This window comes from Leucoraja erinacea, unplaced genomic scaffold (genome assembly GCF_028641065.1).
Source record: "Leucoraja erinacea ecotype New England unplaced genomic scaffold, Leri_hhj_1 Leri_1588S, whole genome shotgun sequence".
In the NCBI taxonomy this organism is placed as follows: Eukaryota; Metazoa; Chordata; class Chondrichthyes; order Rajiformes; family Rajidae; genus Leucoraja; species Leucoraja erinaceus.
In genome coordinates this window covers 1-27,334 of record NW_026575878.1, presented here as the reverse complement: position 1 = coordinate 27,334, position 27,334 = coordinate 1, and the positions used below count along the sequence as shown (strand labels likewise).

General features: G+C 49.6%; 1 protein-coding gene across 1 annotated transcript; it reads right to left on the bottom strand.

Moving 5' to 3' along the window:
• Positions 1–93: 93 nt before the first annotated feature.
• On the bottom strand, positions 94–16,398 carry LOC129715993 (myosin IC heavy chain-like). The gene is made up of 6 exons (XM_055665876.1): positions 15,927–16,398; positions 14,339–14,482; positions 10,245–10,362; positions 4,807–4,925; positions 3,983–4,103; positions 94–2,319 (listed from the first exon to the last, which is right to left on the bottom strand). Exons 1-5 carry the CDS (start codon positions 16,075–16,077, stop codon positions 4,048–4,050), a joined length of 588 nt encoding a protein of 195 aa, XP_055521851.1. The 5' UTR covers positions 16,078–16,398; the 3' UTR covers positions 94–2,319; positions 3,983–4,047.
• Positions 16,399–27,334: the final 10,936 nt, after the last annotated feature.

Here is a 27,334-nt window from a genome sequence, read left to right as displayed (position 1 = left end):
TTTTCCAACCCGTTACTCTACCCTCCCTTGTAAAACTGGTCACCACACCATGAAACCTGTCTACCTGCCCTCTCGACACTGCCCCCCTCTGCCCCTCTGAAGGATGTCATTACAATAGCCGGTCCCAGCATCCTCGCCATCTTCAACAGCTCTCTGGCCACTGGCACTGTTCCAACCTGCTTCAAGCAGGCGGTGGTCCAGCCCCTCCTGAAAAAGCCCTTGAAAATGTAATTTTAAGTGAACTTATGCCTTATCTTCACCAAAATACTATCTTGGAAACTTTCCAATCAGGTTTCAGGGCCCACCACAGCACAGAGTCTGCCTTGTTGAAGGTACATAATGACCTACTGCTCACCGTTGACTCCGGCGACTGTGCAATTCTGCTCCTTCTTGACCTCAGCGCAGCATTTGATACTGTTGACCACACCATCCTAATTGGCCGTCTCCGGTACGGGGTTGGTATTGATGGCACTGCCCTGAGCTGGTTCATCTCCTACATCAAAGGTAGGAGTTTCTCTACTAACATAGGCAACTCTTTCATCTCCCCAGCTAGTCTCTGCTGTGGGGTTCCACAAGGTTCCATCCTTGGCCCCATTCTCTTCTCCCTGTATATGCTCCCCTTAGGCCAAGTCATTCAAAGGCACGGCATTTCCTTCCATTGCTACGCAGAAGATACACAACTCTATCTCCCCCTGAAGCCCAAAAACCGATCAAATCTACTTAACCTTATCCGCTGCCTCGAGGATATAAGGTGCTGGATGGCCCAGAACTTCCTCCAACTAAACGAGAGTAACTCTGAGGTCATCCTTCTCGGTCCCTCGGGCTCAATCCAAATGATAGCAGGCAGCCTTGGAAGCCTTACCCCATTACTCAAACTAAAATAAAACAATTCCTCCAGTTTGATGACCTCGAAAAGATCACCCACACATTTATCTCCTCCCGCCTCGATTACGGCAACTCCCTTTACACTGGCATCAGCCAATCTTCCCTGTCCCGCCTGCAACTGGTCCAAAACGCCGCAGCGAGACTCCTGACGGGTACCCGAAAAAGGGACCACATCACCCCGATCCTGGCCTCTCCACTGGCTCCTGGTGCGGTTCCCAATAAATTTCAAGATCCTTCTTTATGTCTACAAAGCCCTTAATGGGCTTGCCCCCACCTACATCAAATGTCTGCTTACCCACCACACCACCTCCAGGTCCCTCAGATCAGTCGACGGGGTTACTGGATATCCTGCGGTCCAGGCATAAGCTCAGGGGCGACCGCGCCTTTGCGGTTGCCACTCCTAGACTGTGGAACAGCATCCCTCTTCCCATCAGAACTGCCCCCACCATCGACTCCTTTAAGTCGAGACAAAACTCATCTTTACTCACAAGCCTTTCTTGGCGTCCTCTGAGGGAGGGCTATATGTATGTATTTATGTATGTACTTAATCTATGAACCAATGTTGTATAACGTTAGTAACTCCACCAATGTAAAGCACTTTGGTCAACGAGAGTTGTTTTTTAAATGTGCTAGAGAAATAAAAGTGTCTTCACAGAGGGCACCACATTTCTTAAAGAGGGCAGTCCTTTGGGGTACAATCCTTAGATATGACTTCTTAAATGGACAGTCCTTCTTAAAGGGGCAGTCCTTAAAGATGCAGTCCTTCTTAAAGGAGCAGTCCTTGAGTGTATCTTTTTTCTTAAAGCGACAGTGTATTTGAAAGATGCAGTCCTTAAAGATACAAACCTTAAAGGTATATTCCTTCTTAAAGGGACAGTGCATCATGAAGGTGTTTTCCCCCTTAAAGTGATAGTCTTTCATAAATGGACTGCCCTTTCTGAAAAGGACAGTCCTTCGTAATGGAACAGCCTCTCTTAAAGGTAAAGTCCATATTAAAGGGACAGTCCTTCTTAAAGCTACAGTCCTCAAGAGTATTTTCCTACTGAAAGGGACAGTCTCTCTTAAAGGGACCGTCTTTCTTAGGACAGCCCTTCTCGACAGAACATCTTCCTTAAGGGACAGTCTCGGGAGAGAGGGTGGAACGAGGAAAGGGAGGTGGAAGGGGAGGGGAGAGGGGAGGGTGGTAGAGGGAGAATGGGGGGAGAAGGGGATGGGGGCGGGGTGAGAAGGGAAGAGGAGGGGGAGGAGAGGAAGAGGTGTGCTCTCCTTTCCCCATTAGAGTTTCCGGAAGAGGGAGAGGAGACCGCGGTGGTCCCGGGGAGATTGGGAAGGGGAAGGTGTGTCGACTCTACCCCCTCCCCTTGAACTCTCCCCCCGCCTCTCCTGTCCATGCTGAGTCTGTAGCTGCTGTTGTAGAATAGTCTGTACATCCTCCTGTTGAACAGAGAGTGGAGGGAGAGAGTTTGGAGCGAAGAGGGGGGAGGAGGGGAGAGGGGGGAGAGAGAAAGAGGGGAAGAGAGTGATGGGAGCGAGAGAGAAGGGGGAGAGAGAAGGGGGAGTGAGGGAGAGGGAGACAGAGGGGGTAGAGAGCGAGGGTGAGAGAAAAAGGAGTGGAGAGTGAGAGAGGGGGGTCAGTGATGGGATAGCGAGGGGGAGATAGATAAAGTGGGAAGAGGAGGAGGAAGGAGAGAGATGGGAGCGAGAGAGAGGGGGAGAGAGAAAGGGGAGGAGGAGAGGGAAGAGAGGAAGAGGGAGAGCAGGAGAGAGTGAGACAAAGGGGGTTGGAGAGAAATTGATTAGAAGGGTCCTTTATCGCCCTCAATCCAAAGTGCTTACCCCCCGCCCCCACTACAAAAGGGCAGCATGGTGGTGCAGCGGTAGAGTTGCTGCCTCACATCGCCAGAGAACCGGGTGTGATCCTGACTACGTGTGCTGTCTGTACAAAGTTTATACCGCCTCCCCGTAACCGCCGTGGGATTTCTCCGGGGGATCCGGTTTCCTCCCACAGTCCAAAGACACCCAGGTTTGTAGGTTAATTGGCTTGGGTAAAATTGTAAGATGTCCCCAGTGTGTAGGATAGTGTTAGGGTGCGGGGGTCGCTGGTCGGCGCGGACCCGGTGGGTCAAATGGCCAGTTTCAGCGCTGTACCTCTAAACCAGTGGTTCCCAACGTGGGGCGTACGCCTCACAGGGGGGCAATTTGATTTTTAAGGGGGGCAATTGAGCGCGACTGACGAGGTCAGGGTCCAAATTTTCGTTTTATTTTTTTTTTACAATTTTTTAGTAATTTCTTGCTCAGAACTTTAACTGTCTTTTGTTTATTTCATTTTTTTTTCATGGATGCCATGTTCTTTTGAAGCTTGTTTAAACCAAGGTATTGGCGTTTTAAGCTTCTTCAGCTGAAACGGAGTTCACTTTTTAAATGATAAGAATTATATATCACCACATGGGGGGGGGGCATCAGGATTTTAGAGGTGATTAGGTGGGGCATGGCCAAAAAAAGGGTGGGAACCACTGCTCTAAACTAAACCGGTGTGAACAAGTGAACAAGTAGTAAACACTGCCCAGTCCATCATCGGTTCTGACCTTCCTTCCATCGAGGGGATTTATCGCAGTCGCTGCCTCAAAAAGGCTGGCAGTATCATCAAAGACCCACACCATCCTGGCCACACACTCATCTCCCTGCTACCTTTAGGTAGAAGGTACAGGAGCCTGAAGACTGCAACGACCAGGTTCAGGAATAGCTACTTCCCCACAGCTATCGGGCTATTAAACCTGGCTCGGACAAAACTCTTATTATTAGTAACCCATTATCTGTTATATGCACTATATCAGTTTATTTATTCATGTGTATATATATCTATATTATGGTATATGGACACACTGATCTGTTTTGTAGTCAATGCCTACTATGTTCTGTGTGCTGAAGCAAAGCACGAATTTAATTGTCCTATCAGGGACACATGACAATAAACTCACTTGACTTGACTTGATCGCTGGTCGGCGCAGACTTGGGAGGCAGAGAGGGAGGGAGAGATGGAGAGCGGGAGAGAGAGAGGGGGGGGGGGGAGGAGGGAGGGAGAGAAGAAGGGACTCACCTGCCAGTCCTCTAGTTCTTGACTAAGTCGAACCTTGTGACGAACGGTGGTGATAAGTTGCCGACTTAGAGAATCTCTTTCATCCCGAACTTGTTCCAGCTCTCGCTCCAACTCTCGCTTCCTAACACAGAGAGAGAGGGTCAGAGAGGAGAGAGAGGGAGGGCAGAGAGGGAGGAGAGAGTGGGGGAAGGTGAGGCAGGAGAGAGTGAGGCGAGGGTGAGGGGGGAGAGGAAGAGAGAGTAAAGGACAGGGTAGAGAGCGAGGGGAGAGAGATGGGGAGAGGGGAGGGGAGAGGGAGAGTGGGAGAGAAAGAGGGGAGAGAGTGAAGGGAGAGTGAGGTTGGAGAGATTGGGGAGAGAGAGGAAGGGAGTTGAGGGAGAGAGGGGGAGGAGAGAGAGAGGAGAGAGAGAGGGTGGAGTGAGAGAGTGGAGACAGCGAGGGAGAGGGGGGAGAGTGAAAGAGGGGGGAAAGAGAGGGAGAGAGAGGAGTAGAGAGGGAAAAGGGGAGATAAAGAGGTGAAAGAGGGTAGAGAGCGGGAGGAGAGAGCGTAGAGTGGAAAGAGGTGGGAGAGAGAGAGAAAGTGAAGAGAGAGGGGGGAGGAGAAAGAGGGGAGGAGAAAGAGGGAAGAGAGGGGTAGTGAGAGGCGGAGAAATGGAGAGAGTGAAAGAGAGGGGGGAAGTGAGTGAGAGGGGAAGGGAGAGAGGGGGAGAGGAGTGTGAGTGGGGAGAGAATTGGGCAGGAGAGAGTGGAGGGAGGGAGAGGGGGAAAAGAGGGGGGAAAATGGTGGGGGAGAGAGAGAAGTGAAAACCCGGAGTTGGTCTCACTTGCGGATCGCTTCGTCCCGGGAGTGGATGGCCTGCTGTAAGACTCGGAGCGGATCACTGTCCTGGATCGGCTCCTGCAGTTCCTCAAACTCTGCGCTGTCTCCCACCTGTACTCGACCCTGGTGAGGGAGGAAGGGAGGGGAGAGAAGGGAAGGGGAGGGGAAGGGAGGGACGGAGGGAAGGGTGGGAGAGGGGAGAGAGGTCAGCAAGCTGTTTTCCCCCTTCTCTCCCTCCCCCCTCTATCCTTAAGGGGAGTAAGGGGCGACCACAGCTGACAAGGGCAGTCAGGGACAGTGTAAAAATAAAAGAGAAGTACAACGTAGCAAAGATGAGCGGGAAGCAAGAGGATTGGGTAATGTTTAAAGAGCAACAGAAAATAACTAAAAAGACAATACGGGGAGAAAAGATGAGGTACGAAGGTAAGCTAGCCAAGAATATAAAGCAGGATAGTAAAAGCTTCTTTAGGTATGTGAAGAGGAAAAAATTAGTTAAGAGCAAAGTTGGACCCTTGAAGACCGAAAAAGGTGAATTTATTATGGGGAACAATGAAATGGCAGATGTTGAACATGTACTTTGGATCCGTCTTCACTAAGGAGGACACAAACAATCTTCCTGATATAGTAGTGACCAGAGGATCTGGGGTGAGGGAGGAACTGAAGGAAATCCACATTAGGCAGGAAATGGTGTTGGATAGACCGATGGGACTGAAGGCTGATAAATCCCCAGGGCTTGATGGTCTGTATCCCAGGGTACTTAAGGAAGTGGCTCTAGAAATCGTGGATGCATTGGTGATCATTTTCCAATGTTCAGGATCAGTTCATGTGGATTGGAGGATAGCTAATGTTATCCCACTTTTCAAGAAAGGAGCGAGAGAGAAAACGGGGAATTACAGACCAGTTAGCCTGACCGGTGGTGGGAATGATGCTGGAGTCAATTACTAAAGAGGTAATAATGGGGCATTTGGATAGCAGTAAAAGGATTAGTCCGTCAGCATGGATTTATGAAAGGAAAATCATGCTTGACTAATCTTTTGGAATTTTTTGAGGATGTGACATGTAAAATGGATGAAGGGGAGCCAGTGGATGTAGTGTATCTAGACATTCAGAAAGCCTTTGATAAGGTCCCGCACGGGAGACTGGTGACTAAAATTAGAGCACATGGTATTGGGGGTAGGGTGTTGACGTGGATAGAAAATTGGTTGGCAGACAGGAAGCAAAGAGTAGGAGTGAACGGGTCCTTTTTGAATGGTAGGCATTGGCGAGTGGAGTGCCGCAAGGCTCGGTGTTGGGGCCGCAACTGTTTACCATATATATTAATGATTTGGAAGAGGGAATTAGGAGCAACACTAGCAAGTTTGCGGATGACACAAAGGTTGGTGGCAGTGTGAACTGTGAAGAGGATGTTAGGTGGTTGCAGGGTGACCTGGACAGGTTGAGTGAGTGGGCAGATGCGTGGCAGATGCAGTATAATATAGATCTTAAGCAGTTGGTCCCCTTTTATCGACTTTTTGGAATCATGTGATGCAGCGGTACCGTAAAGATTACTGATTTCAGGTCAGGTCGTGGATAGATTTACATCTCCGAATAAAGATTTGAAAATTTCTCTTTTAAGGGTCTTTTTCTCCTATTTCTACTTTCCATTTTTTCTTTTCTTATACACACACTTCACGTTTTTCTATTTTCTACTATCTATTTTTCCTCTTTTTCTCTTCTCCAATTGTTTTGTGTTTTTTTTTTCCTTCTTCTTGTCTTTCTTATTTCATTTTCAAAAACATAAAACTAGAGGTTGCTCATGGAATGTATAATTATGTTATGACATAGTTGGCACCTAAAATTAGGTCCCACTGTATTGTTTTGTACTGTACTAGCTTCTAATAAAATAAATTTTAAAAAAACCAAAAGAAAATCCACTTTGGCGGCAAAAACAAGGGGGCAGATTATTATCTCAATGGGGTTAGGTTAGGTAAGGGGGAGGTACAGCGAGACCTGGGTGGCCTTGTACACCGGTCACTGAAGGTTGGCGTGCAGGTACAGCAGGCAGCGAAGAAAGCTAATGGAATGTTGGCCTTCATAACAAGAGGATTTCAGTATAGGAGTAAAGAGGTTCTTCTGCAGTTGTATAGGGCTCTGGTGAGACCACATCTGGAGTATTGTGTACAGTTTTGGTCTAATTTGAGGATTAGTGATTGTGATCGTGATTGAGGCAGTGCAGTGTAGGTTCACGAGATTGATCCCTGGGATGCCAGGACTGTCATATGAGGAAAGATTGAAAAGACGAGGCTTGTATTCACTGGAGTTTAGAAGGATGAGGGGATTCCTATAGAAACATATACAATTATAAATTATAAAAGGACTGGACAAGCTTGATGCAAGAAAAATGGTCCCAATGTTGGGTGAGTCCAGAACCAGGGGCCACAGTCTTAGAATAAAGGGGAGGTCATTTAAGACTGAGGTGAGAAAAATCTTTTTCATCCAGAGAGTTGTGAATTTATGGAATTCCCTGCCACAGAGAGGGCAGTGGAGGCCAGATCACAGGATGGATTTAAGAGAGTTAGATAGAGCTCTAGGGGCTAGTGGAATCGAGGGATATGGGGAGAAGGCAGGCATGGGTTATTGATAGGGGACGATCAGCCATGATCGCAAGGAATGGCGGTGCTGGCTCGAAGGGCCGAATGGCTCCTGCTGCACCTATTTTGGATGTTTCTATGTTTCTAACCTACAAACCCGCACGTCTTGTCACATTTTACTTGTCACATTTTTTGAGGATGTGACAAGTAAAATGGATGAAGGGGTGCCAGCGGATGCCTTTGATAAGGTCCCGCACGGGAGACTGGTGACTAAAATTAGAGCACATGGTATTGGGGGTAAGGTGTTGACGGATAGAAAATTAGTTGGCAGACCGGAAGCAAAGAGTCGGAGTGAACGGGTCATTTTCAGAATGGCAGGCAGTGTCGAGTGGAGTGCCGCAAGGGGAAACAACTGTTTACCGTATATATTAATGATTTGGAAGAGGGAATTAGGAGCAACACTGGCAAGTTTGTGGATGACACAAAGCTGGGTGGCAGTGTGAACTGTGAAGAGGATGTTAGGAAGTTGCAGGGTGACCTGGACAGGTTGAATGAGTGGGCAAATGCGTGGCAGATGCAGTATAGTAGAGATAAATGTGAGGTTATCCACTTAGGTGGCAAAAACAAGGGGGCAGATTATTATCTCAATGGGGTTAGGTTAGGTAAGGGGGAGGTGCATCGAGGCCTGGGCATCCTTGTACACTGGTCACTGAAAGTTGGCTAGTGGAATCAGGGGATATGGGGAGAAGGCCGGCACGGGTTATTGATAGGGGACGATCAGCCATGATCACAATGAATGATCACAAGAGGACGTACAGAGACAAGATGGAGTTACAGATGGAGCAGCAGGACACCAGAAGCCTGTGGCAGGGGCTACGGATTGTAACCAACTACCGGAGCACCCCTCCTTCATCCGCAAGTGCCGGCACCTCCCTAGCTGATGACCTGAACTCCTTTTACGCTCGTTTCGAGAGGGGCAACACCACCCCAGGTCTGCCGACTATCGACAATACCGCCAGCGGGCTGGCTACCGAAGCTGAAGGGAGGAATGTGCACACATTCTCGCTGTCCGAGCACGACGTGAGGAGGGCACTGACACGGGTGAACACGAGAAAAGCTGCAGGCCCCGATGGCATCTCGGGGCGAGTACTCAAGTCCTGTGCTCACTACATTATTCAACCTCTCCCTGGACAAGTCCGTGGTCCCTGGACAAGTCCGTGGTCCCTGCCTGCTTCAAAAAATCTATCATTGTACCGGTACCTAAAAATGCCTCCCCAGCCTGTCTGAATGACTACCGTGGTGGCCCTTACCTCGGTAGTCATGAATTGCTTTGAGAGGCTGGTGAAGAAACACATCTGCGCCTTCCTCCCTCGGAACATGGACCCGTTGCAGTTCGCATACCGTCCGAACAGATCCACGGACGATGCGGTCTCCCAGGTCTTGCACACCGCTCTCTCCCATCTGGACAGCCAGAAGGGGGGCTACGTGAGGATGCTGTTCATAGACTACAGTTCAGCCTTCAACACGATAGTCCCCACCAGACTGGCCGGGAAGCTAATAGTATTGGGGCTCAACACCTCCCTGTGTGCCTGGGTCCTGGACTTTCTCACCGCCAGGCCCCAGGTAGTCAAGATGGGAGGGAATACATCGAAGTCCCTCACCCTGAGCACAGGATCGCCCCAGGGTTGCGTCCTCAGCCCCCTATTGTACTCCCTGTACACACATGACTGTGTGGCTAGGTTCAGCTCCAATTCAATAATTAAGTTTGCTGATGACACTGTGGTGGTGGGCCTGATCTCAGACAACGATGAGAAGGCCTACCGGGAGGAGGTGGCTGATCTAGCACTCTGGTGCCAGGAGAACAGCCTCCTCTTGAACATCAAAAAAACAAAGGAGCTGATCATGGACTTTAGGAGGGCACATCATCCGAGGACGTACACTCCATTGAGGATAGGGTGAACTGTGGATAGGGTGAACTGTTTTAAATATCTGGGAGTCCACATTTCCGAGGATATGACATGGGCATCACACGCCTCAGCACTCGTGGGTAAGGCAAGGCAGCGCCTTTACCACCTCAGGCAATTGAGGAAATTCAGTGTCTCCGAGGATCCTCCAGTGCTTCTACGCAGCGGCGGTGGAAAGCATCTTGTCCGGGAACATTACCATCTGGTTTGGGAATTGCTCTGCCAAGGTCAAGAAGGCTCTGCCGAACGCACTATGGGAACTTCACTTGCCCCCCTGCAGGAACTATATATCAGGAGGTGCAACTCCAGAGCCAACAATATCATGAGAGACCCCTTCCACCCCTGCAATGGACTGTTCCAGTTGCTACGGTCAGGCAAACGCCTCCGTTGCCATGCGGTGAGAACGGAGAGGTTGAGAAGGAGTTTCTTCCCAGAGGCCATTCGGACTGCAAACGCCTATCTCACCAGGGACTAACTCTACTGAACGTTTTTCCTTCCATTATTTATTATGTAAAGGTATATGTGTGTTATGATTGTGTTTATAGGTTGTTTGTCTTTTTGCACAAAAGTCCGCGAGCATTGCCACTTTCATTTCACTGCACATCTCGTATGTGTATGTGACAAATAAACTTGACGACTTGACTTGAATAGCGGTGCTGGATGAAAGGGCCCAATGGCCTCCTCCTGCACCTATTCTCTATGTTTCTATGTCTTTGTGGGACTTGTGAGGGAACTGGAGCACCCGGAGAACAGCCACGCAGGTCACAGGGAGATCATGCAAACTCCACACAGGCAGCACCTGTGGTCAGGATGGAACACGGGACTCTGGCGCCGTGAAGCACAAACTCTGCAGACATGGGCGAGGTAATACGATGGGTACAACTCTCCCTCCACCCTCTCCCTCTCACCTGTTGTCCACTCCCCGGTCTCTCAGGAGTCTCCAGCTCCCTCCGGGAACGTTCTGGAAACTTTCTGGAAATATCTGCTCTCCTGAATTCCGGAAATTTGTGCCTGGTCCGGCCTTTCCTGACAATCTGGGGGAGGGGGGAGAGGGGGGGGGGGGGAGAGAGAGGAAGAAGGAGGAGAGAGAGGGAGGGGGAGAGGGGGAAGGGGATAGGGGGGGATAGGGTGGATAGAGAAAGGGGGAGAGAGAGATGAAGAGAGAGAGAGAGAGAGAGATGGAGAGAGAGAGAGGGAGAGAGAGAGGGAGAGAGAGGAGAGTGAAGGTGAAAGAGGGAGAGAGAAATGGGGAAGAGAGAAATGGGAGAGGGAGAGAGGTGCGGTGGAAGTGATGGGAGGCAGAAGTGGGGATAGAGGGAGGGAGAGAGAGCCATTAGTTAGGGGATGAGGATTCATCCTGCCTCCCATTCTGCTCCCCGTGTTGCTGAAGGTTATTCAGCCCATCTAAATCAGTGCTATCTCCTTAACGCCTCACACCCACCCTTCAACTCTGACCCTAAACAGTTCCATGGACAGAGGGGCGGAGGGGGAGAGTGAGAGAGGAAGCGGGAGAGACGTGGGGTGAGAGGGAGAGAGAGGGGGAGGGAGAGAGGGGGAGGGGGAGGGGGAGAGACACAGGGAGAGAGCGAGAGGGAGGGAGAGGGAGGGAGGGAGAGGGGGAGGGAGGGAAGAGAGAGAGGGGGAGACGGATGGAGGGGAGGTAGCATGACAGTGTCATGGTGGGGGTGGTGTGGGTCTCTCTCTCTGTCTCTCACTCTCTCCCTGTCTCATAGAAACATAGAAACATAGAAATTAGGTGCAGGAGTAGGCCATTCGGCCCTTCGAGCCTGCACCGCCATTCAATATGATCATGGCTGATCATCCAACTCAGTATCCCGTACCTGCCTTCTCTCCATACCCCCTGATCCCCTTAGCCACAAGGGCCACATCTAACTCCCTCTTAAATATAGCCAATGAACTGGCCTCAACTACCCTCTGTGGCAGAGAGTTCCAGAGATTCACCACTCTCTGCGTGAAAAAAGTTCTTCTCATCTCGGTTTTTTAAAGGATTTCCCCTTTATCCTTAAGCTGTGACCCCTTGTCCTGGACTTCCCTAACATCGGGAACAATCTTCCTGCATCTAGCCTGTCCAACCCCTTAAGAATTTTGTAAGTTTCTATAAGATCCCCTCTCAATCTTCTAAATTCTAGAGAGTATAAACCAAGTCTATCCAGTCTTTCTTCATAAGACAGTCCTGACATCCCAGGAATCAGTCTGGTGAACCGTCTCTGCACTCCCTCTATGGCAATAATGTCCTTCCTCAGATTTGGAGACCAAAACTGTACGCAATACTCCAGGTGTGGTCTCACCAAGACCCTGTACAACTGCAGTAGAACCTCTCTGCTCCTATACTCAAATCCTTTTGCAATGAAAGCTAACATACCATTCGCTTTCTTTACTGCCTGCTGCACCTGCATGCCTACCTTCAATGACTGGTGTACCATGACACCCAGGTCTCGCTGCATCTCCCCCCCTTTCCCAATCGGCCACCATTTAGATAATAGTCTGCTTTCCTGTTTTTGCCACCAAAATGGATAACCTCACATTTATCCACATTATACTGCATAGTGTCTGTCTCTCTCTCGCTGTCTCTCTCCACCCCCCCTCTCTCTCTCTCTCTCTCTCTGTCTGTCTGTCTGTCTGCGATAGAGTTTCCACTAGTGGGAGAGTCCAGGACCAGACGGCATAGCCTTAGAATTAAAGGACTTGAGGAATTTCTTTAGCGAGAGGGTGGTGAATCTGTGGAATTGTTTGCCACACACAGTTCTCGCCCCCCCCCCCACCCTCACGTCAGTCTGAAGAAGGGTTTCGAGCTGAAAAGTTGCCTATTTCCTTCGCTCCATAGATGCTGCCTCACCCGCTGATTCTCCAGCATTTTTGTCCACCTTCACTTTTCAAGCATCTGCAGTTCCTACTAAAACAGTTGTGGAGGCCAATTCAGTGGATATATTTAAGGCAGAGGTAGATAGTACAGGTGTCAGGGGTTATGGGAACAAGGCAGGAAAATGGGATTAGGAGGGAGAGATAGATCAGCCATGATTGAATGGCGGAGTAGACTGGATGGGCCGGATGGCCTAATTCTGCTCCTAATCTGAGGAAAGACATTCTTGCCATAGAGGAAGTACAGAGAAGGTTCACCAGACTGATTCCTGGACTTTCATATGAAGAAAGACTGAATAGACTCGGCTTGTACTCGCTAAAATTTAGAAAATTGAGGGTTGATCTTATAGAACCTTACAAAATTCTTAAGGGGTTGGACAGGCTAGATGCAGGAAGATTGTTCCTGATGTTGCGGAAGTCCAGAACAAGGGGCCACAGTTTAAGGATAAGGTGGAAATCTTTTAGGACCGAGATGAGAAAAACATTTTTCACACAGAGAGTGGTGAATCTCTGGAATTGTCTGCCGCAGAAGGTAGTTGAGGCCAGTTCATTGGCTATTTTTAAGAGAGAGTTAGATGTGGCCCTTGTGGCTAAGGGTATCAGGGGGTATGGAGAGAGGGCAGGTACGGGATACTGATTTGGATGATCAGCCATGATCATATTGAATGGCGGTACAGGCTCGAAGGGCCGAATGGCCTACTCCTGCACCTATTTTCTATGTTTCTATCACCAATGAACTCTCACCCTATCTGTCTCTCTGTCTCTCTCCCTGTACCTCTATCAGTGTGTGAGTGTCTCTCTCTCTCTCTCTCTCTGCCCTGGGTGTGTGTTTCGCTCCCCGGTTGAAGGTGGTGGAATGTAGTCAGACTGGATGGGACAGATGCCTGGCAGAAAACGCCCAGCGATCCCAGTGTGTGTGTGTGTGTGGGTTTGTGAACAAAAAATCCTGGGGAAACTCAGCGGGTGAGGCAGGATCTATGGAGAGAAGGAATAGATGACGTTTCAGGTCTCAAAATGCTTTTTGTTTTCTTGTCAGGGGACAGAAAATACATGATTACAGTCGAGCTGTCCATAGTATGCAGAAACGGGATAAAGGGAATAACGTTTGGTGCAAGATAAAGTCCAGTAAAGCCCAATTATAGATAATCCGAGGGTCTCCAATCAGGTAGATGGGAGGTCAGGACTGATCTTTAGCAGGTCAGATGATTCCTCAGTTCCATGAAAAGAACTGGGAAGAAACTGTCCCTGATTCTGGAGGTGCGCATTTTCACAATTCTGTACCTCTTGCCAAGAGACAATAGACAATAGGTGTAGGAGCAGGAGCAGGCCATTCGGCCCTTCGAGCCAGCACCGCCATTCAATGTGATCATGACTGGTCATCCCCAATCAGTACCCCGTTCCTGCCTTCTCCCCATATCCCCTGACTCCGCTTTCTTTAAGAGCCCTATCTAGCTCTCTCTCGAAAGCATCCAGAGAACCGACCTGAGGCAGAGAATTCCACAGACTCAACACTCTCTGTGAGAAAAAATGTTTCCTAGTCTACGTTCTAAATGGCTTACTCCTTATTCTTGAACTGTGGCCCCTGGTTCTGGACTCCCCCAACATCGGGAACATGTTTCCTGCCTCTAGCGTGTCCAAGCCCTTAACAATCTTATATGTTTCAATGCCTGATGGTGGAGAGGAAAGAGGGATTGACTGGAGTGAGAGTGTGTGAGTGAATGGGAGTGTTTGTGTTAGTCCAAGAATCATACAGAATGGGAGCTTCGGCCCAACTGGCCACATCGTCCATCATGCCCCATCTACACTAGACCCACCTGCCCACGATTGGCCCATATCCCTCTAAACCTGTCCTATTGATTGTACCTGTCCATATATTACTGAAACGTTGGGATCGTCCCAGCCTCAACTACCTCCTATGATGTGCGTGTGTGAGAGAGAAATGGAACGATGCTGGCTGAGCTTCACTGTGTCTGTGTGTGATTCTCCCATGATTCTACCCAATCCCGAGCCTGTAGCCCTCTTTTCATCCCTCGCTCCCTCTCCCTCCATTCCTCATTCCCTTTCTCACCATCACTCCCTCTCTCCCTCCCTCCCTCTCACTCACTCCATCCCTCCATCTCACCTCTCCAGGCCTCCCTCTCTCCGCAGGCCTGTCCCCCCTGCTCTCTCCCCGTAGCTCGGATTCCAGCGTGTGAACTCGAGGCTCCTTCATCCTCGACTGCCCCTCGCCCCTCCGACTCAGCTCCCTCTCCTCTCTCGGCAGTCCCTGGTGAGAGGTTAGAGACTCATCAGTCAGGGGGAGGTGGATGTGGAGGAGGGGGGAGTAATGCTGGGGGGAGAACGTTTGAAGTGTAGGCCCGGGCATATGCCTGGTCTGTAGGCCTAGGCCTTTAGCTCCTTCCAGGCCTTTAGGCTTAAGGTTTTAGACCTGTGTCTAGTCTGTAGGCCTAGGCTTCTGACCCATGGCCAGGACAGTGGACCAGGCTTTGGGCTCCATTCGAGGCCTGTAGGTCTAGGCCTTTAGCCGCTTACAGGTATGTAGGCCCAGGCTTTTAGGCCTGTGTCTAGCCAGTAGGCTCAGGATTTTATGCAACTTCCAGGCCATTAAGCCCAGGCTATGGCCTACGTTCACGGCGAGTAGCCCCACACATTGAGGCCTGTGTCCAGCCTGTAGTTTAGTTGAAAGATACAGCGTGGAAACAGGCCCTTCAGCCCACCGTGTCCGCGCCGACCAGCGATCCCCGCACACTAACACTATCCTACACGCTAGGGACAATTAACATTGACCAAGTCAATTTATCCTACAAACCTGAACGTCTTCGGAGTGTGGCAGTAAACCGGAGCACACGGAAAATACCTACACAGATCACGGGGAGAACGCACAAACACCGTACAGACAGCACCCATAGTCAGGGTCAAACCCGGGTCTCTGCACTGTGAGGCAGCAACATTGCACCACCGTGCCACCCACATCATTACACAGTATCCTGTAGGCTCAGGCTTTGTGTTGCATTCAAGGCCGCTAGGCCCAGCCTTTGACGCCACTGTCTAGCCGGGAGGCCCATGTTTTTAGCCACGTACAAGCCAGTTTTTTTGGCCTTTCTAGCCTCTAGGCCCGGACTTTGAGGCATCTGTCTAGCTGAGGCCTGTAGGCCTTAGTTTTAGGCTCCATTCAGGCCTGTAGGCAAAGGCTGTTCGGCAGGCAGCGAAAGCCTGGATTTGAAGTGAGGGGGGGAGGGAGGGAGAGAGCTAAGGAAGGAGGGAGGGAAGGAAGGAGGGAGGGGAGTGGAGAGGGACGGAGGGAATGTGGGTGGAGGAGAGGAAGGGAGAAAGGGAGAGGAGGGAGGGAGAGGAGGCCCAGGCTCTATAGCCACTTCAAGACCTGTAGGCCTAGACTTTTAGGCATGCGCCTAGCCTCTAGGCCCGGACTTTGAGGACTCCATCTAGCTTGCAGGCCCAGGTTTTAACCAATTCCAGGCATGTAGGGCCCAGCATTAGGCTCCATCTCAGCCTCTAGGCCCAGACTTTAGCTACCTCCCAAACTGTAGGCACAGGCTTTGGCTCAAAGACTTGTAGTCCCAGGCTTTGGTTTCCATCTCAACCCCTAGGTCCTGGCTGTTCGGAAGGGCAGTGAAAGCCTGGATTTGAAGGCCATGGGTTTGGGCGGAAGGTTGAGTCGGGCCTAATGCCTTAGGCTCTGTGGGACTCACCTCCGTCTCCCACTCGGGCGGCTCCATGCGGCGGCCCAGCTGCCCGGCCTTCTCCGCCAGGGCCCTGGCCAACTCCACGATCAGGAACAACTCCTGCCCTCTCCTCCTCAGCGCCTCCTTCAGCCTCTCGGCCTCCTCCTCCTGCTCCCATCCGGGGCCGGGCCTGGGGGTGTAGGCATCACGCCGGCCCAGCGGGAAGGCCAGGAAATTCTCCTCCAGGGCCGGCCACACTCCCTCAGGCTTCAGGCCTCGACGGGCTGACATCAGTCCCCTGACTTCACCAACATTAACCGGAGAGGCTCAGTGCCCAGAGTAGGGCCTGGCTCACTCACTCACTCACTCACTCACTCACTCACTCACTCACTCACTCACTCACTCACTCACTCACTCACTCACTCACTCACTCACTCACTCACTCACTCACTCACTCACTCACTCACTCACTCACTCACTCACTCACTCACTCACTCACTCACTCACTCACCCACTCACTCACTCACACTCACTCACTCACTCACTCACTCACTCACTCACCACTCACTCACTCACTCACCCACTCACTCACTCACTCACTCACTCACTCACTCCCAGTCTCCCTCCCTCCCTTAATCTCTCACTCACACTGCCTCCCTCAATCTCTTTCCCTCTCTTCCTCACTCCCTCCCTCCCTCTATTTCTCTCACCCTTTCCTGCAATCCCCTTTTATCAATCTCCCTCTCTCCCTCCCTCAATATCCCTCCTCTCCCTCCATCTCTTTATTCTTCCCTCACTCTTTTCCTTCCACCTTCCCTCCCTCACTCACTATCTCCCTCCTGTCCTCATTCACTCGCTCCCACAATCCCGCATTCTCTCCCCCTACACTCAATCTCCTCACTCTTCCCTCTTTCACTTCCTCTCTAATCTCCCCGTCACTCCCTCTCTCAATATACCTCCCTCTCTCTCTCCCTCCCTCACGACTGCCTTCACGCTCTTCCTCAATCTCTGCCACTCCTCCACCCCCCTCTCTCTCTCTCCCCTAATCTTTCAAATACCACAAATGCACACTCGCTAAAAACTCTCTCTCCCGGTCACACACACTCTCCCTGTGTCTGTCTCCACCCTGGCCTCTTGAACCAGTCGCTCCCACACAGCTCTCTCCCCTCCCCGCCTCTTCCTCCCCTCCCTTTGCTCCTCCCTCCTCTCCTCCCCCCTCCTGCCAGAGAGAGAAAGTGAGAGAGACGCGCACACACAGACCCAAAGATCTTATAGCGAAGCGCAGCACAGACCGACAGAGGGAGAGAGACAGAGAGAGATACAGCGTGACAGAGAGAGAGATAGAGACAGAGGCAAAGATCCTCTAGTATCATTGGACAGACAGAAAGAGAGGGAGAGGGAGCGACAGAGGGAAGAGAGGGAAAGGGAGGAGAGGGAGGGAGAGAGGAGAGGGAGGGAGGAGAGGGAGAGGGGAGGAGGGGAGAGAGGGAGGGAGAGAGGAGATGGAGGGGGAGAGAGGGGAAGAGGGAGGGGGAGGGGGAGGGAGAGGGAGGGAGGGAGAGGGGGAGAGAGGGAAAGGGAAAAAGGGAGGGAGGGAGAGAGAGGTGAGAGAGGGAGATAGAGAGGGGGAGAGGGAGGGAGAGAGGGAGAGAGGGAGAGAGGGAGAGAGGGAGAGAGGGAGAGAGAGAGAGAGAGAGAGAGACTGGAAAGATACAGAATGAGAGGGAATGGAGAGGGAGGGGGAGAGGGAGGAGGGAGAGGAGAGGGAGGGAGAGGGAGGAGGGAGGAGAGGGAGGGGGAAGGGAGAGAGGAGAGGGGAGAGGGAGGGGGAGAGGGAGGGGGAGGGAGATGGAGGGAAGGGGGAGGGAGCGAGGGAGGGGGGGGGGAGGGAGAGGAGGGATGGAGGGAGGGGGAGAGAGGGGAGGGAGAGGAGGAGGAGGAGGGAGAGAGAGGAGAGGAGAGAGGGAGAGGGAGAGGAAGGGGGAGAGGGAGGGAGAGAGAAAGGGAGGAAGGGGAGAGGGAGAGAGCGAGGCTCCACCAACAATGCCCCCCACGGATCGCCACCACACTTACAGCTGGGCCAAACACTGCAGCTGCTGCAAAACCCGAGACAAAGAAAAAGACCCACAACTGGGTATGGGGAGGGAGGGGTGGAGGGAGAGGGAGATGCAGAGGGAGACGGAGAGGAAGGGAAGTGAGTAAAACTATCAGAACTGGTTAGGGTATGGAACCCATTTAAATTATTATGTGGAACAAGGAAATGGCAGAAGAGTTGAACAGGTACTTCGGTTCTGTCTTCACTAAGGAAGACACAAACAATCTCCCATATGTACTGGAGGACAGAGGATCTAAGGGGGTCGAGGAACTGAAATAAATTTTCATTCGGCGAGAAATAGTATTGGGTAGGCTAATGGGACTGAAGGATGATAAATCCCCTGGACCTGATGGTCTGCATCCCAGGGTCCTCAGGGAGGTGGCTCTAGAAATAGTGGATGCATTGGTGATCATTTTCCAATGTTCAATGGATTCAAGATCAGTTCCTGTGGATTGGAGGATAGCTAATGTTATCCCACTTTTCAAGAAGGGAGCGAGAGAGAAAATGGGGAATTACAGACCAGTTAGCCTGACTTTAGTGGTGGGAAAGATGCTGGAGTCAATTATTAAAGCGGTAATAATGGGGCATTTGGATAACAGTAAAAGGATTAGTCCAAGTCAGCATGGATTTATGAAAGGAAAATCATGCTTACTAATCTTCTGGAATTTTTTGAGGATGTGACAAGTAAAATGGATGAAGGGAAGCCAGTGGATGTAGTGTATCTAGACTTTCAGAAAGCCTTTGATAAGGTCCCGCATGGGAGTGGTGACAACAATTAGAGCACATGGTATTGGGGGTAGGGTGTTGACGTGGATAGAAAATTGGTTGGCAGACAGGAAGCAAAGAGTAGGAGTGAACGGGTCCTTTTTAGGAATGGCAGGCAGTGGCGAGTGGAGTGCCGCAAGGCTCAGTGTTGGGGCCGCAACTGTCTACCGTATATATAAATGATTTGGAAGAGGGAATTAGGAGCAACACTGGCAAGTTTGCGGATGATACAAAGCTGGGTGGCAGTGTGAACTGTGAAGAGGATGTTAGGAGGTTGCAGGGTGACCGGGACAGGTTGAGTGAGTGTGCAGATGCGTGGCAAATGCAGTATAATATAGATAAATGTGAGGTTATCCACGTTGGTGGCAAAAACAAGAGAGCAGATTATTATCTCAATGGGGTTAGGTTAGGTAAGGGGGAGGTACAGCGAGACCTGGGTGGCCTTGTACACTGGTCACTGAAAGTTGGAGTGCAGGTACAGCAGGCAGTGAATAAAGCTAATGGAATGTTGGCCTTCATAACAAGAAGATTTCAGTATAGGAGTAGAGAGGTTCTTCTGCAGTCGTATAGGGCTCTGGTGAGACCACATCTGGAGTATTACGTACAGTTTTGGTCTCCTAATTTGAGGAAGGACATCTTGTGATTGAGGCAGTGCAGTGTAGGTTCACCAGATTGATCCCTGGGATGGCGGGACTGTCATATGAGGAAAGATTGAAAAGACTAGACTTGTTTTCACTGGAGTTTAGAAGGATGAGGGGGCATCTTATAGAAACATACAATTATAAAAGGACTGGACAAGCTAGATGCAGGAAACATGTTCCCAATGTTGGGCGAGTCCAGAACCAGGGCCACAGTCTTAGAATAAAGGGGAAGCCATTTAAGACTGAGGTGAGAAAAAACTTTTTCACCCAGAGACTTGTGAATTTGTGGAATTCCCTGTCAGAGAAAGGTTGAACAAGTTAGGGCTTTATTCTTTGGAGCGCAGAAGGTTAAGGGGGGACTTGATAGAGGTCTTTAAAATGATGAGAGGGATAGACAGAGTTGACGTGGATAAGCTTTTCCCACTGAGAGGAGGGAAGATGCAAACAAGGGGACATGACTTGAGAATTAAGGGACAGAAGTTTAGGGGTAACATGAGGGGGAACTTCTTTACTCAGAGAGTGGTGGCTGTGTGGAATGAGCTTCCAGTGAAGGTGGTGGAGGCAGGTTCGTTTTTATCATTTAAAAATAAATTGGATAGTTATATGGACGAGAAAGGAATGGAGGGTTATGGTCTGAGCGCAGGTATATGGGACTAGGGGAGAATACGTGTTCGGCACGGACTAGAAGGGTCGAGATGGCGTTTCCGTGCTGTAATTGTTATATGGTTATAGGGCAGTGGAGGCCAAATCACTGGATGGATTGAAGAGAGTTAGATCTAGCTCTGGGGGCTAGTGGAATCGGGGGATATGGGGTGAAGGCACGCACGGGTTATTGATTGGGGACAGTCAGTCATGATTACAGTGAATGGCAGTGCTGGATCGAAGGGCCAAATGGCCTCCTGCTGCACCTATATTCTATGTTTCTAACACACGATAGAATTTACCATGAACATCCCCACACAACGGAATCAACGTTTCCCACTGTGAGGCGATGAAGTTGTCATCTTCTTCTTTGTTTACCCGTGGTCGGGGCCTTTGAGCCTCCTAGGCCCCCTAGCCTGCAGTTGCTGCTACGGCGGTCCGATGTTCAGGCCCTCTTGCCGGGATGATCGGAACTCCGACATCGGAACGGAAGAACATTTCTCAGCGGCTTGGAGTTTCCGAATCGGCCACTTCTTACCGGACACTGCGGCTCCCGAAGTCCACAGGCCAAGCTGGGCGGAGATTCAACACTGACGGCCCTCGGCAAATGGATCCCAGGACTTTGCGATGTTCAAATCAGTGCCGCCCACGGCCAGAAGCTCCACAACCACAGCTCCACGATGTTAATGCAGGATGTGTGTAGGATGGAGCTAGTGTACAGGGTGATCACTGGTCGGTCAGGACTCGGTGGGCAGAAGGGCCTGTTTCCGTGCAGTATCTCTAAAATCTAAACAATACCCAGTGACTTGGCCTCCACCTTTTTTTAATTTCAAAATATACTTTATTCGAGAAATAATTATATACAAGATCCATACAAACTCCATCCAACATTTTCGGAGGCTTTACATAAATTCAATAGTTTCCCCAAACCACAGTTTTACCCCACATCCTTGCCACTCATGTGGCCCACTGGTGTGGAATCCCTTCCCTTATTTTGAGGGGCGTCTCCACCACACCCTGCCCCCCCCATGTTCAGCAGCAGAAGGACCCCAGACTGTGGTCCTCCCGCACCGAGCCTTGGCGTTGGCTGCACCAAGTTTCAATGCGTCCCTCAGCATGTACTCCTGCAGTCTACAGCGGGCCAGTTGGCAACATTCCCCGACGGACATCTCGCTGCACTGGGTGGTGAACAACGCTCGGGCAGACCAAACAGCGTCTTTCACCGAGTTGATGACCTTCCAGCAACACTCAATGTCAGTCTCTGAATTAGTCCCAGGGAACAGTCCGTAAATCACAGAGTCATCTGTGACGGAGCTGTTCGGAATAAACCGCAACAGGGACCCCTGCAGACCTCTCCACACTCTGCAAAGAGGTGGGCAACCGTCTCCTCTCCATAGTGGCTGTCCCGAGGGCAGCGTGTGCTGGTAGTGAGGTTCCGACGGTGCAGGAAGGATCTGACTGGGAGGGCTCCCCTCACCGCCAGCCAAGCCAGGTCTTGGTGCTTGTTGGTGAGTTGTGGCGATGAGGCATTTTGCCAGACAAGCTGGGCAGTCTGCTCTGGGAACCACGCCACAGGATCCAGGGAGTAATTTCCCTGCAGGACGTTCCGTGCTGACCACTGCCCGAAGGACTTGTGGTCAAAGGTGTTGGTCCGGAAGAACCTTTCCACAAATGACAGATGGTGCGGCAATGCCCAACTGACTGGCACATTGTGTGGCACACACACTAACCCCCGACACACTAACACCACCACACACACACTAACCACCCCCACGCACACTAACACCACCCCACACACTCACACGACCACACACACACTCACCCCCCCCACACACTCCCCCCCCACCACACCACCCAACCCACACCCACTAACCCCCCCCACACACTAACCCCCCCCACACACACTAACACCACCACATACACACTAACCCCCCCACGCACACTAACACCACCACACCACACATACCCCCCCCACACCCCCCACACACTAACCCCCCACCCACACACACCCCCCCCCCACACACACTAACCCCCACACACACACACTAACCCCCCCACACAACACAAACCCCCCACACACCCAACCCCCCACACACACTAACACCAGCACACACACACACACCCCCATACACACAAACACTACCCCCCCACACACTAACCCCCCACACGACCACACACACTACCTCCCACCACACACCCACACACACACACACACACACTAACCCCCATACACAAACACCCCCCCCCCACCAGACACACACACACCCCACCACCCACACCCCCCATCCCCACACACAACCCCCCCCCACACACACTAACCCCCCACACACGCCCCCACACACAACCACCCAAACACCACCACACACTACCCCCCACACACACACCCCCCACGACACACACAAACCCCCACACTAACCCACCACACACAAACCCACACTAACCCCCCACACACACACCCCACCCACACTAACCCCCACACACACCCCAGCACACACACTAACCCCCCCACACACACACACTAACCCCCCCACCACACAAACCCCCACACCAACCCCCACACACACTCCCACACTAACCCCCCCACACACACCCACATACACACACTAACTCCCCACACACACTAACCCCCACCCCACACTAACACACCCCCCCCCCACACACACACACTAACCATCCCACTTGATATTATATTAATATTATTCATGGGCTCCTTTTAACCCATCCCCGCCCTGTCCACTGACACATAGCACCTAACTCGCAGGCATGTCTTGAGCAAGGAGGGTAGAGCGAGGGCAGAGACAGAGAGAGTGGGGCAGAGAGAGAGGTGGTACAGAAGGGGAGAGAGGGGGGGGGGGGGGGGGGGAGTGTGGGGAGGGGGTTAAAGGAGGGGCTTGGGAGTGAGTGAGGGGAGAGGAGAAGGGAGTAGAGGGGGGAGGGGGGGGAGGGGCGTCACTGGCAGTGCGTGGAAAACAGCGCAGGCCGCGCACAGCAGACCTATTCTGACATCATCAGCGAGACCATCTTGTTTATTTTCAAAGTTTTACCGGGTCTGTAAACATCTTCATAAATAACTCGAGAAATAAAGCATGAATTTTTCAGATAAGGCGGGTTTGGACTCCTGGAGGAAAATCTCTACTCGAATATGTAAAATATTTACCGTTACCGTGTTGTTTTTTCGAGAAGATGTGATTACACACAAACATCACACACACAAATACATACACATCCAAGATTAGAGTTTTATAATTATAGAGACATGGAGGAAAGCTTATCAAGTTCAAGTTGGAATTTATTGTCACATAGATCAATTAAGGTACAGTGTTATTTGAGTTACCATACAGCCATACTAAGTAAAAAGCAACAAGACACACAACCACATAAAATAAAATTTAACATAAACATCCACCACAGCGGAATCCACATTCCTCACTTTGATGGAAGGTAATAAAGTTCAATCATCTTCCCCTTTTGTTCACCCGTGGTCGGGGCTGTTGAACCCTCCGCAGTTGCCGCTCCCTGCCGACGCACTACATAAAAGTCCCTTTAAACTTCCATGATCCAAAGACATCCTCATGAAGAAGGCCTCTGCTTGGACAGCTATCCAGCCAGAAGACGCAAAAGCATTGTGGGAGTTTGCGATATTTCTTTGGTATGAAAGAAATGACTACCCTCTTAGACTACATGCAAACAATGAATATGGTTTGCAATATGAAAATGATCACTCTAAAATTGCCCTATAGACATAGAGAAAAGATAAAGCTGGTCTGTTAGAGGGAAATGAGAATCAAGAGGCCATGCTTCCTGATTTGGTGAACTTCATTTAAATGGAAGTACAGTTCATGTCAAAGTTCATGTCAAATTTATGCCACGGGAGTATTCAAGATCCTAAACCAATCGTAACTGTCAAAGGTTCTAACTTTACTAAAACAAAAGGAAGATCAGGACCTAAGGGAAGTAGTTTGATTCCACTGTAATACCTGCTGAAACGAGAGCCAAGATGGTTCTGCTTGTCATCGAGACGAAGACAGAGGAATGATGAACAGATGACCCACGAGGGGAGGGGCTGTCGATGACTGGTCAGCTCGGACCTTGCATCCCATCCCAAGAATGGACACCGCATTCTCGACAGGACCAAGGATGGCTTGTAATAGGAACACTTCTCCATCCGTTTCCCACCAGAGATGGCTCGCCTCCCGAGTTCTACCGGCATTTTTGGAGGGGAATGGACAGGCGAAGTGTCGGGTCTGGACCCTTCTTTGGACATGGAGTCGGGGGTGAAAGCTTGAAAAAGAGATGGGATCGGGACAGACTCCAGGACTTGATTAGGAGGGGGGAGTCTCCTTAATTTGGAGAATTCAATGATCATGTCATTGGGCTGTAAGCTATGAGGTGCTGTTCCTCCAGTTTGTGTGGCCCAGGACAGAAACATCAGTGTGGGAGTGGGAAGGGGAATTAAAATAGTTGGCAACGAGGAGATCCTGCAGGCTGTGGCAGACCGAGCGCAGATGTAGGAAAGCACACCTAGTCCTGATACATTAGACAATAGACAAGAGACAATGTGCAGGAGTAGGCCATTTGGTCCTTTGAGCCAGCACCACCATTCAATGTAATCATGGCTGATCATCCACAATCAGTACCCCGTTCCTGCCTTCTTCCCATATCCCCTGATTCGCTAACTTTAAAAGCCCCAACTAGCTCTGTCTTGAAAGTATTCAGAGATATGTAGAGGGGACTTCAATGTGGTCATGAATCATAATTTGGATACAACAAGCCTAAAAAAAAGACCCAAGATGCATCTGACCAAGTTCATTAACACAGCAGTGCAGGAAATGGGCCTAATTGATGTTTGGAGAGAACTTCACCCTTTAGAAAGGGACTACACACACTATTCAGTACCTCACTCAGTCTACTCCAGGATTGACTACTTTTTAATGATTACGGGTAAAAGCCACAGGATCACAGAGTGTAAAATCGGGGTGGCAGATATATCTGATCACAGTGCGATCAGCTTGACAGTACACCTGAATAGTAGAAAAATATATACTGTTTGGAGGCTCAATGTGGGTATTTTGAATAATAAGGCAAATGTGGAACAAATAAGGGAAGAGATAAAAAGGTACATAGAAGAGAATGATAATGGGGATGTGGATCCTGTAATACTGTGGGATGCTATGAAGGCAGTTATACGTGGAAAGCTGATCGCCCTGACATCATCACAAAAAAAGGCCCGGCCAGCTACGTAACAACATAAAGTAGAAAAACTGAAAGAATTGGAGAAAAAACATTAAAACATACAGGACCAGTTGGTACTAAAACAGATTAAGGAAATAAGAGGGGAGGTAGACGAGATCCTAGGGGGAGATAGGGAAAAAAGGGCAAGATTTGTAAAGCAGAACTATTATGAAGCAGGTCCACAAGCAACTAGACTCCTGGCCAGACACCTGCGTAAACAGCAGGCCTCTAATACAATTCATAAAATAAGAGATCCTAAAACCAATCGATTATCACATGAGCCAGATGAGATAGAAAGAATATTTGAAGAGTATTATAAGAAACTCTATTCTAAACCACCATCAGCTGACGAAAGGACAATGAGAAGTTTTCTTAACTCACTTGACCTGTCATCCATTGGCGAGACACAAAGTAATACCATTATGTCACAATTTAAGGTTAAGCAGCTGGAAGCTGCAATCAGTAGACTTAAGGCTAGTAAATCACCAGGCAGCGATGGGTTTCCACCAGAATGGTACAAGGCCTTTAAGAAAGAGCTAACACCTCTGCTCCTGTCTTGCTTTAACTGGGCCCTTAAAGAGGGCAGGGCTCCCCCATAATGGAAGGTAGCAATTTATTACCATTTTACCCAAGGAAGGCAAAGACAAAGAGCAATGTAAAAATGTCAGGCCAATCTCAATTTTAAATGTAGAATACAAACTATTTACCTCAATCATTTGCAAAAGACTCGAGACTTTTGTACCAGATCTGATTAATGAAGACCAAACTGGATTTATCAAGGGACGTCAATCACAGGTCAATATTAGAAGAACCCTCCACATTGTGGATAATGGTAAAAAAAAGATACAAATATGGTCCTGGTCAGTTTAGATGCAGAAAAAGCCTTTGATAATGTTAGTTGGGTATTTTTATAAGAAGTACTGAGGTGATTTGGTTTCAATGAAGATGCAATTCGGTGTATTAAAACAATATATCAGGAGCCTACAGCTAGGATTACGGTAAATGGAAACCTATCAAAGTGGACCCAGTTAGAGAGGGGCACAAGACAAGGATGCTGTCTTTCTCCTACTCTCTTCGTTTTGTATATTGAACCCTTAGCACAAGCAATAACCAGAGAGAAGACCTGCAGGGGGTCAAAATAGGGGGGAAAGAACATATCATTGTTTTTTTCGCTGATGATGTCATTATTTTTCTTGAACGACCAGATATATGTCTCCCAAATCTAATGAACCTATTTGAAATATATGGATACTACTCAGGGTATAAACTGAATATAACAAAAACACAAATTCTTTCATTCAATTATTCTCCATCCCAACATATCAAAGACACATATAATCTGAAATGGAATTCTAAAACAAGGCAGTATCTTGGTGTAACTATAACCAAAACATGTTACAACATGTTTGAAACCAATTATAACAAAATTGAAGAAAATATCAAAAAGGATGTTGAAAGGTGGTCGACCCTTCCTCTAGACTTCAGTGCCAGAATACAAACGGTAAAAATGAATATCCCTACCTAAATTACTATATTTATTCCAATCTCTGCCAATTAATGTTCCCCGAGACAAATTCAGATAAGATGATTCTCTAGATTCATTTGGAATAGCAAAAAAACAAGAAAATATAACTAACAACGACCGTCAACTGCCGAAAAGCAAGGTGGAATGGCTTACTAAAATCTGAGGAAATACTTTTATGCAGCTCAACTCAGACCTCTGGCTTGTTGGTGTAGACAACTGATTATGAATTTCGATGGAAAGAAATGGAGAGGGAGATACAGGGTTTTACCAGACCCAGATTTGATGGAGGAGACAAATATCTGAGAAGGGCTTTGAGACATGTATGGATCAATGTAGCATTTCGTTTTAGAAATAGGAAATGTTATAGTTGGAAAAGCAAATTAAACGAGGGGTTCACGCATGAAGGGGTTCAATAATGATTCACGGTTTAAGCAGGGTTTGATTCCAAGATTCAAAGAAAGGGCACAAAAAGGCATTAACGGCAAGGATCCCAGTTTCAGAAAACTGGACCAGAGTTTATGCGGCTTACAAGCTT

Coding starts and splice junctions, on each gene's coding strand:
- LOC129715993 (XM_055665876.1), bottom strand. CDS start 16,077: ATGGGAGCAGGAGGAGGAGGCCGAGAGGCTGAAGGAGGCGCTGAGGAG. Junction 4,926..10,244: donor GACCGGGGAGTGGACAACAG/GTGAGAGGGAGA, acceptor CTCCCTCACCAG/GGTCGAGTACAGGTGGGAGA. Junction 4,104..4,806: donor CGGGACGAAGCGATCCGCAA/GTGAGACCAACT, acceptor TCTCTGTGTTAG/GAAGCGAGAGTTGGAGCGAG.